Below are 10,361 nucleotides of genomic sequence, written 5' to 3'. Positions count from 1 at the left end.
CATTCATTTCAGAGCAGGGTGGCTTGGCTCAGGAATAGCTCGGGAAAGGCCCAGTTCTGCAGCAGGCTGGTCACACTGGTGTGTAATGGGCACAGGGATCGTCCCTGCAGGCTCAGACCTGTAATTATCCAGCCTGTGCTGTTGATTCCTGAGTTTCTGAGGCTTTTCGGATTGTGACAGCCAACTCTGTTCCCTTACTGTCTGTCCCTCGCTGTCTGTGCTTCTGAGTCCCGTCACCTTTCCCACACCTCGTGTTTCCACTGATTAAATATAGCAGAGTCATTTTTATGTACCAGGCGTATTTATAGAAAGCTGTGCAGCCCCAGAACCTGCTCTAGTGAGCAGAGCACCAGTGAAGCCTCAGCAGTCTGGCATGGACTGGCTGAAGGTGGAATCCTGTGGATAACCCTGCCAAGGACTAAGAGGGATACAGTGTGGGCAGGGAATGGCTGTTTTCCTCCCTTGGCATCTATTGCCTCCTGCAAACCCTTGGCACTGTCACTGATGGTCCCTGCAGTGGCTCCTTTGTGGCTGGGGCTTACAGGAACATGTTCCTCTTCAAAGGCTGGCTTGGGGTGGGGATCATCAAAATCTTCTGGATTACTTCTTGGGTGCAGCTGCCATTCCTTCATTGATTCACTGCAGAAAAGGCAAGGGTCTGCTTCTGAGCCCTCCTGGGAGAGGAAATCAGTGTTCTTGGGAAAAGTAGGAAACTGCCGGGGTGGGGAATGTTAATGTGCAGGTTTGTCACACGTGGCAGGTGAAGGGCTGTGTTATAAACATATATTATAATGTTGGCTTCTCGCAAGTATAAAGGTAGATATTATATAATGTTAGAAATGCTTTTTGCTGTGTGGATGTAGTTTTCTGTCTTTTTAGCAAGAATGTTAGCAAGTGTGAGCAAGTAAGATAACCTCCAAGGGAGCAGAGGATGAGGCCCAAGGAGCTGCTAATCAACACTTTGTCCGGGGAACAAAAGGGCCCAAAGGCTGCTCCGCCCGGAGCACGGGCGGGCAGGCTTATCACCGCTCTGCCCGGGGGGCAAAGAGGCCAAAGCTGCAATCAGCCCTGACTGTCTGAGGAATTAAGAGATCCACCCTACCATCGACTTTTACCTAGCGAGCCCAAGCCCAAGAATCAAAAGAAATAAAAGCACAAGGCAGAAGACTACGCACGCTCTAAAAAGGCGAAACCAAGGAGTGGCCATGCAGAACAGTTCCTGGAAAAGTTTGAATATGAATAGAGAACAGACAGTAAAAATGGTATAAAAAGGACTCACCTCGGGCATCAGGTGTGCTCTTGGCAGAGCGCCAAGGCACCCGGCCGTTATCCCTTTGCTTTATTTTATGTGTCTCTTATTGTCTTTATATTAAACCCTTTAAATTCTCACAGGAGAGTGAACCTCGTTTTTCACAGCTGTGTGCTGCTAGTGCTGCTCAGCCCCTTCCCCTCCTCATGGGCAGGAGAGTCCTGCAAAAGGGAGCTGTGCCACAGAAATAGCCTCTCTCCCTCTCCCAACCTGCCCCAGCACCCTCAGCTTCTCCAAGGGTGATTTATTGTCCTGGCAGGTGATTTTAGCAGTATTGTGGGGGAGCTGGAAGCATTTCATTTAAGCCAGAGGTTTTCACCCAGGGAAATGGAACTCCTGCTGCTTTCCAGTGGGGAGAAGTAAGCAAAGCCTTCCCTTGGACTGCTTGGCAAGGCAGCAGTTCTCCCAGGGTGCAGTCAGGTTGTTCCCATCACAATGGCTTACAAAAGACCCTGTATCCAGCTGAGAACATTCCCTCCAGGTTTCTGTGAGGAATACCCAGCTCACCTGCAGGAGTTTTATCTCCCCAGCCGTGCTCTGTTGCTGACTGGCAGTTCAGTGGCACATGTGAAACCAACCACGCTCTCCCCTGCAACAGCCTGTATTGTTTTTCATCTTGAGAACCCCACAGCCCTGCTCTTCCTTTGTCTTTCTGAGGTTGCTGAGTGTAGCACAGACAGAGGTGGGAGGCTTTGGTTTTTTACCTCATGACCTGATACTACTCATTTCTCCCCTGCTTACAAGCACAGCTTGTGTCCAAGAGTTTATTTTTTATTAGCAGTAGTACTTACAGACGGTTTGGTGTCATTGGCATGTTTTGATTTTACCTTGGTGTGAATTTCTGTCTGACTGACCACATCTAACGCCGCTGTGTTCACACAGGTGGGTGTTTGTTGTCAAGAAAGGCTACCAGGACACAGACACGTCCCTCCAGAGCTCTGTCATTACCAAGCTAAAAGGGGTGGCCTTCACCAACACCTCGGAGCTGGGGGAGAGGCTGTGGGATGTTGCAGACTATGTCATCCCTCCCCAGGTTGGCATCACCCCCTGCTCCTGTTTCTGCCTGGGTGGGTGCTGAGGTGATCTATCCAGGTCTTTCCTGTAAATTAGCTGGAGCTGGGATACAAGGAAGTAATGCTGGAAGGGGTTTTCTGTTGTGACTTTTTATTGGAGATGCTGGGGTGCTCTGCCTCCCCCCAGGACCGTGGGCTGGCTCTTACGGTTGTGTGTGCACCCACAGCGTGAGGGAATTCATCCAAACAAATCTCCACACAAAGGGTGATGTTGTATCTCAGCCTGAAAAGCTTCTGGAGAGAGGGGGGTTGTTCTCTTCTGCAGAGAGCTGCACCCTTCCTGTTACAAGTATTTTAAAAGTAAACCAGGTTTTCTAACTCTTTGTTTATTGCAGGGTGAAAGCGTCTTCTTTGTCATGACAAATCTGATTGTGACCCCAAACCAGAGACAAGACACGTGTCCTGAGGTAGGAAGAACTGAGCCCCTTGACCCCCAGACCCGTGCAAAACCAGGGGTAAGAACTGACAGAGGACACTTCTGGAGCAACAAAGAAAGGAAGGATGAAAAACAAGTGTTTTTTTCCTGTAGTGTAATACCTCAGTGGGGAGATTACTGTAAACCTGGGAGGCTCAGCTGTCTTAATTTCCAGAGGTGCTGATCATGTAGAGCCTTCCTGACTTTAGGTGGTGTTGGATTTCTTCCCAGCTGGAGATGAGACCTGGCAGTGATTGCTCAGGGTTAGGAAAGGCCATGGGAAAACAACTTCAGGGTAGTTATGGGCAGAGGAGACTTTTTAAGAGCCCCATCCTCTGTAGGGATGTTTGGAATGGGCTGGAGCCCGGGGGAGGAGGTCTCTGGCTGTGCAGGAAGTGCTGTGTCCACGGAGCACATGGATTTTCCATGTCACAGCCCGGAGCACAGCCGGAGTGGTCAGGGCACTGCTGTCCTCTGGTGGCCGTGCAGGGGCAGATTTGGGCCAGAGAACTTCGTGGCTTAGATCCAAGGTAGGGCTATCTTAAAGCAAAGTGGCCTCCTCCCTGGTTTTGGTGAGTACTAATGTTGGTTTTTTTCAGTCTGTCCCTCTCCAGACTGAGCAGAACCCAAAACCAGAACAGTGTGAGTGAATCCTGGTGCTCCTGGTGGTGGGATATATTTGCATGGCGCCCAGTTACCAGTTCAGCTGCGTGGTTTTAGTGCTCATACAGAGCATTCACCCCACGTCAGCAGCACTTTCTCACCCCTCCAGCTCTGGTGTCCTGTCACACTGTCCCTTGTGTCCTTTTCCACTTTGCAGAGTGCTAGCATTCCCGATGCCCTGTGTGACGAGGACACCGACTGCCTGGAAGGGGAAGCAGTGGTGGCTGGCAATGGTAAGGGAAGGGTAATGTCCCTCTCTGTGCTGTGTCTGGTGTCCTTCAGAGGCCTCAGCCTGGTTACACCCCCTGATCTCTGATTTCAGAGAGCACCAAGGCCTTTCTTTTCTTTCCTCTCTTTTATTAAGATCCCTGCCTTGCTTGCAGCGGTGGCTGGGCCAGGGAACCCCAGGCTGCTCAGAGACACAACAAGAGGGTGTTTGTTCCAGCTGAGAGGCCCTTTCACAGCAGGGAGGAGAGGGAAAATCCTCTATTTTCACGTGCCCTGTAGGCAAGGAGGGGAGGTGACTGCTCGGTGTGACCTTTTCTGTGATGTCTGCTCGCAGGGGTTAAGACTGGCCGTTGTTTGAAAGACAGGGACAGCACCAGAGGGACTTGTGAGATACTGGCCTGGTGCCCAGTGGAGAAAAGATCCAAGCCCAAGTATGTCCTGTTTCCAAGCTTGAGTTGCTTGGCTTGTGTGTCACTCAGGGCAGTTCCTGTGTCCCCTCTGCTTGCGTGCTTGCTCGAATGTTGGCTGTTCAGTGCAGGAGGGGGCTCTGCAAGGCCCCTCTGGCAGGACTGGCCCTCTGCTCCCCTTGCTTTGTTCCCTGGCTGTTCCCAGCTCTCAGGTCCCCTGAACCTGCACGCTCCTCACCAACCCCTTGCTGGCACTGTGGGGGAAGTGGCACGGCTGGCCTGGTGCCATCCAACCTTTTGGATGAAGATGCTTCTAAAATGGCAATTCAAGATTTCACATGTGTGCAGGGTATGAAGACAGAGAACAAACCCTTCTCTTCCAGGAAACCACTTCTGGGCAGTGCAGAAAACTTCACTGTTTACATCAAGAACTCCATTCGCTTCCCCAAGTTTAAGTTCTCCAAGTAAGTGCACAGGTTCCTGAGCTGCTCCTGCTCAACAGATATTCCCCCTCCTCCAGAAAAAAGAAGTCCTTGGACAAGGCTGGCAAAAAATGCAAATTTAAAAATATTTGTTTGCCTTTGCTGCTGCAAGATGAACAAACTAAAGCAGTGTAGAAAGGTGCGTGTTCTGGTTCTTGTCCCAGGCTCAGATAGGCATCTCTAGCATCCCTTTATTTTTCCCTTGAGAAAACCAGGTGGCCCTGAAGCAGTATGGCAACCTGCACCATGCGAGCCCAGATTCAACTGGCCAAATCCTTTTCTGGCCAGGAGGTCATTTTTGGGGAGACAGACTGCTTTCCCCAGGCCAGCAGCAGAGACACTCGCAGGGTGACAAGGCTGGTGTGCACAGAGGGTGTTGGAGAAGCCTTTTGCCTTTGTAGGCCTGGTGTAGGCTGTGAAGGCAAGGAAAGAGGGAGACAAGGTGGATTTCCCTGTTTCCTGCGTGCAGGATGAATGTGCTGGCAACTGACAACGAGTCCTACCTGAAGAGCTGTCGCTACAGCCAGGAGCATCCCTACTGCCCCATCTTCGTGCTGGGGAACATCGTCCGCTGGGCTGGGGGCAACTTCCAGGAAATGGCCTCGGAGGTAGGAGTGCCCCTCGGGCTCACGTGTGTTCCCAGCTGGCTGTACTGCTCACTGGGAGGCTGTGAGGGGTCACTGCCCAGGGAGCTGCCTCCTGTCCAGGCTGCACTGCAGAGGTGCCAGTGCTTAAAGTCAAGCTGGTCCCATTTATCCTGTCCCCAGGGAATGGGGGTCCTCTAAAAGAGCTGGTTGGGTCAGTTATCTTCTATTCAGGGCTGCCCAAACTGCTGCTCTGCCACTGGGGATTCTTTGTTTAATTTCAGTGTTACTACACTGTTGGTTTAAACCCAGAACCCTGGAACTCCGTCCCTGCATAAAAGATCATCTTCCCCACTGAAGTGTGGAATGAAATCAATGTCCTGGGATGAGAAGCCTCAGGATACCAGCACAGGGAAAAGTGGGGTTGTAGAGTACTAATGGGATTAATATCACACACCTGAACTCATCCCAGCCAGGCCTGTGTGCCCCCTTGTCTGTGACCAGAAGTGCAGCTGTTTCTTGTCCCTGGGGAAAACCTGCCCAAGGGTCTGACAAATTTGAAGACACTTTAACTGAACTAAGCTTAAACAACTCACCCTGTCTCTCTCTTTTAAGGGTGGTGTGATAGGAATTCAGATTGAATGGAACTGTGATCTTGATAAAGCCCCTTCTGAATGTAATCCTCACTATTCTTTTAGCCGGCTGGATAACAAGTCTGCAGAAACATCCATCTCTTCTGGGTACAACTTCAGGTGGGTACAGAGGAGGGCACAATGCAGTACCACAGCTGGGCTGGGCTGCTTGGACTTGTAGGTGCTGGAGGTTGGCAGTGGAGTGGCACCAGCCTGTACCAGCCACTGCTCCAGCCAAGCACAGAGTGCTGCAGAGGAGGGAGGGGGGAAGGGAGTGCTCCTGGCAGGCTAAAGCTGGTTTTGCTAAGGGAACAGATCTGTTTGAAGAGATTTGTGAATTCAGAGGGGCAGGTGGACCTAAACCCAGCATTGTTGCATTCCAGGTTTGCCAAGTATTACCGGGATGCTGAGGGGGTCGACTACCGGACGCTCATTAAAGCGTACGGAATCCGCTTCGATGTGATGGTGAATGGCAAGGTGAGGCCCCAGGCCAGAATGTCCCAGAGCCTGGAGAGAAAGAAGGTGGGGACACTTCTCAGTGGGAAGGCAGCTCTGGGGTGAGACAGCCTCTCTGCCTTGTTGTAGGAAAGGGCTTTTCCCATCCGTCCATGTGGAGCTAACCCTGTGTAAGAGAGATTACCTGCAGTGCAGCTGAGCCTGCAACTCCTCTACTTAAAACCAGGCCCATGTAAAGCACTGGGCTTTACATGAAGAAGTAAATGTGCCCCAGAGACTTGTTTTCCATGTGCAAGCACTGCAGAGAAAAAGGAAATCCAATCCAGGGATGATGCAAGCTCAGAAATGCAGCCAAGGACAGTTGGATCTGAGACACACAGACCTTCAGCCTCCAAGATTGTTCACTGCAAATCCCCTGTGGTTGTGCCTGTGAACAAAACACACCCATGGGGCAGCAGCAGTTTCCCCAGTGTAGTACCACACCCTTGAGTTTGTTTTGTGAGTTGTTCTCTCAGTGGTGATTTCATGACCTTTCTTCTTCCAGGCAGGGAAATTTAACATCATTCCCACCATTATCAATATCAGCTCGGGGCTGGCACTTATGGGAGCTGTAAGTGAATGTTCTGTCTTAAAGTAACATATTGGGACCCAGACCTCAAATGGGATGAAAATGGGATGGGGTGTTGAAATCTTTTCCAGCAGAATCTTTACTACTCTGACTACTCAGCCAGATGTGTGTCTGTGTCCTGTCTTAAAGGCATTTATTAATGTACCTGGCACCTAAAACACCTCCACAGGGGGTATATAATATATATATACCCTGGGAAATGCATGGAGAATGAAGGAAAGTACTGCTTCTCCAAGTTATTCTTTAATTAATGTTCATTTCTAATGAGATCAGAACAGTTCCTCTCCCATTTCAAAGATAAAACTCAAGTTCTTTCCTTTTGCAGGGAGCTTTCTTTTGTGACCTGGTGCTGCTGTATCTGATCAAGAAGAGCAACTTTTATCGAGGCAAAAAGTACGAGGAAGTGAAGTAAGTGGGCCTGGATTTGTGTTAAAAATCATGGCTTTTTGTTATGAGTGATAGAAATAGGAGGAGATACAGCAGCACAGTTCTAGGGAAATAAATTCCTCCAAATGAGTTTGGCCAAGTTATTGGCTCCCTCTGTATTCCTTGCTGCAGTGAGCTGGGGAGCAGAGGGAGCTGCTGTGTCATGGCTGGACTGGCAATGGCCTCGTGCTGTTGGTCCCTCAAGACCCAGGGTGGAATTGGGGCAGCTCCAAGAGCCTCATGAAACTGAGATCTGGAGCTTTCACTGTGTGGAAGGGCCTTTGGGGTAAGGTGAGACAGGCCTGGCTGGGAACCTCTTTGCTTTCTGAAACAAACCCAGGCTGCTCATCCTCTTTGTCACCTGTGCTTGTTTCCCCAGGTCCAGTTCCAGGAAGTCCTTGTCGAGCCCTACGCTGAACGGGAATCAGAGCCCAGACCAGCTCGGCACGCTCTAGGCACAGCAATGGCTCTGCCAGCTGGACTCATGCTCCAGGAAAACCACACAGGTGTGGCACCACACCAGCACTGGGAGGTGGACATACCCCAGATCAGGCCTACTGTTACCAGGATTCCCAGAGGAAAAAGCCTCCTCTAAAGACTGCCTTTCTTCCCTAAGATTTCTCTGGTGTCCTGAGCTTGCAACAGTGTGTCATCACTATGGATTTATAAAATGATTTTTATAAAAGGACAAAGAAGGCACCAAAGGAATGTTTTCATGTCCACTGATAGATATATCTGTACTTATGCCAATAGCCAGCATTGTCCTGTGGCTGTGCTTTGCTTCCATGTGCAGAAAAACTGTGATGGGAACCACCACTGGCACTTTGGGAAGGGCTGAAGCTGAAATCTAATTCCAACCAACCTAATTCCTGCTCTGCTGCCTTGGCAGCCACCGCTTCCAGCTCCTGCCTGGCTGATGTGACATCAGGTGTGAAGCAGCAGGACTGCTCTGCTCGGGAAGTGCAGGGAAATGTGGCCATTGGAGGAGCTCTTGGAGCTGGGGAAGGGGCTGTGACCCTGCAGGACCTGAGGCAAGGGGGGACAGTCACTCCTATGGGGGGTTCATGCACTGGAAAGCAACGTGCCCCTGGAAGCACCTGCACAGGTTCTGCCTCCTTGGTTCAGTGCCTGGTTTCATTTGCTCAGGATTGTCCTTCCTGCATCACTTCCTGGTTTCTCGTGGTGGGGAGATCTGGATGGGGCACTCAATGCTTCTGTTTCTCACAGCACCCTGGGCTGTGCTGCAGACTGAAAAGGGCAGCTCTGCCAGTGACACAGGCCTTGTCAGCTTCCTCCAAATACACCAACAGCAGGGGAATTTAGAAGCCATCTGCCTGCTACTTCAACACCAGTAACCTCCAGGAAATACAAGCGGGGATGTAATCTCAGAAAAGGGCTTATGGACTATCATTGTGTTCTGTAAATGCTGCCCCATCACCACTGACTGGGGGCTGTCCTGATGAAGATTAAATGTGTCTGTGCACTCTGTGAATACAAAGATTTAAAGGGCTCCTGCTGCAGCATCTGAGCGTGGCCTTCAGGGAGCTGCTGCCATCGAGTGTCTGCACAAATGGCACCAGCAGCTGCACCCACCTCTGCTTTAACTTCTTTAAGGTGGTTACTCTGAGGTACAGCTTCATCCTCAATTAAAATTCACCTCTGTTAGCAGCAGCAAACTCTGAACCCAGTCAATGATAGCAAACCCCACCCAGTCTAGTTCCCTCCCTCTGCTTCTGTGTATTGAGGCAAAAATGGGGCTAGAAAGTAGAATTAAACAGCAGAGTTAATTTAGGATAAGCCATATACCTCTGGTGCTCTGATCTCATCTAAAACCTTCTCTTCATGTCCGAAGTTTCTCCTCTAGGCAAATACAAGTCACCACGTGGGGAACTGCTCGAGAGTTACCACAGGCAGCCCAGGCTTTTGACTGTCAGGGTTTAATTCGAGTTGAGTAATTTCTGGATGGTGAAACACATGGTGAACCCCCTGCATGACATCAGGGCCTGGCACAACTCCTGGCGACCAAGCAGCTCCTCCTAACGTGCAAAGCTCAGTGTGCTCTGCTGAAACCATTGTTTTAACTTGCCAAAACATCCTCTTGTTGGAGGACTAAAGCTGTTTCCTGAATCTAAGTCTTCAGGCCTCGCAGATCCCCTAGAACATTTCCTTTCTTTATACTGTGTAACACAATTCCTACAACCCTTGCTGTTAATAAAACATAACCAGATTCCTTCTCAGGAGCTCGTTTCTTGACTTTGACTTTTTTTTCCTTCTTGTGTTTCATGTTCAGCAATAAAATGTGTCACTGTAGGCCACTGCTCCCTGAGAGTGTTCTGTACAGTGTTTTTGCAGGTTACAGCACCTTCCTTCTCTTGGTGATACACTGATGTAAGCAAGTCAATGAATCACTTATTTTTGCAGAAACAGGGCTATAGGCAAGGCATTACCTGGATGGTGGGTGATGGAATTATCCTCTTGAGTGGCTTTTCTGGTGACCAGTGACAAACACCTGTGACAGTGTCATTTACTGATGGCAATTGTAGAAGAGAACGTTTGCACGTACATTTCTGTACCAAGGAAACAAACACAGGAGGCATCCAAGTGGTGCTTCACATTCAGTTTAATTAGAACAGTGCTACTGATTAATTTGTACTTGGACATAATTTACCAACAGCATTAACGACACGCGCCATGGACAACAGTTTGGAAGGTGAGCTGGCCTATTGTGTAGTGACTTTTGGCAACAGTCCTCCTGCTCCGTTAGCCCCGGGGCTGCTCAGTACACGTGGACCATCCCGTAGAGGAAAGTCCAGAACAGGACGTAGGTGAAGAGCCCTCCCACGAGCCCTCCCGTGAACAGCGGCCTCCGCGACTTAAAGTACTTGTCCCACCGCCGCCCAGCCTTCAGCACCAGCAGCACGGAGAGGAGGACGGAGGCCAGGAAGTAGAAGATGAAGCCGTGCAGGCCGGTGAGGCCGAGGATCCCCGCCGTGGCGCCCGACAGGGCGGACACCGAGGTGCGGCAATAGTCCAGGATGGCCGCGCTTCCCCGCACCCC

The 10,361-nt window shown here is 50.4% G+C and overlaps 2 protein-coding genes across 3 annotated transcripts in view; one reads left to right on the top strand and one right to left on the bottom strand.

Moving 5' to 3' along the window:
- The window catches only part of P2RX5 (purinergic receptor P2X 5), an 11,276-nt gene extending 1,658 nt beyond the window's left edge, over positions 1 to 9,618 (top strand). Inside the window, exons 2-12 of one of the 2 annotated variants that reach the window (XM_017731010.1) lie at positions 2,192 to 2,342; positions 2,718 to 2,837; positions 3,618 to 3,693; positions 4,023 to 4,119; positions 4,479 to 4,559; positions 5,047 to 5,185; positions 5,777 to 5,913; positions 6,177 to 6,270; positions 6,794 to 6,859; positions 7,203 to 7,285; positions 7,683 to 9,618. In XM_017731010.1, the coding sequence (XP_017586499.1) occupies positions 2,192 to 2,342; positions 2,718 to 2,837; positions 3,618 to 3,693; positions 4,023 to 4,119; positions 4,479 to 4,559; positions 5,047 to 5,185; positions 5,777 to 5,913; positions 6,177 to 6,270; positions 6,794 to 6,859; positions 7,203 to 7,285; positions 7,683 to 7,758 (1,120 nt within the window). In that variant the 3' untranslated portion in view covers positions 7,759 to 9,618. The remainder of the gene's footprint in view (positions 1 to 2,191; positions 2,343 to 2,717; positions 2,838 to 3,617; positions 3,694 to 4,022; positions 4,120 to 4,478; positions 4,560 to 5,046; positions 5,186 to 5,776; positions 5,914 to 6,176; positions 6,271 to 6,793; positions 6,860 to 7,202; positions 7,286 to 7,682) is intronic. The other variant, XM_008631195.2, reaches the window with a different exon arrangement.
- Positions 9,619 to 9,905: 287 nt separating this feature from the next.
- Positions 9,906 to 10,361, bottom strand: EMC6 (ER membrane protein complex subunit 6; the record flags this gene model as incomplete). Its single annotated transcript, XM_008631194.1, has 1 exon — positions 9,906 to 10,361. A coding segment is annotated over one exon (282 nt), but the record flags the coding sequence as incomplete, so codon positions are not given.

Source organism: Corvus brachyrhynchos, unplaced genomic scaffold, assembly GCF_000691975.1.
Source record: "Corvus brachyrhynchos isolate BGI_N302 unplaced genomic scaffold, ASM69197v1 scaffold283, whole genome shotgun sequence".
Lineage (NCBI taxonomy): Eukaryota > Metazoa > Chordata > Aves > Passeriformes > Corvidae > Corvus > Corvus brachyrhynchos.
The sequence above is the reverse complement of the archived record's forward strand: the minus strand, read 5'-3'. Positions and strand labels throughout refer to the sequence as shown.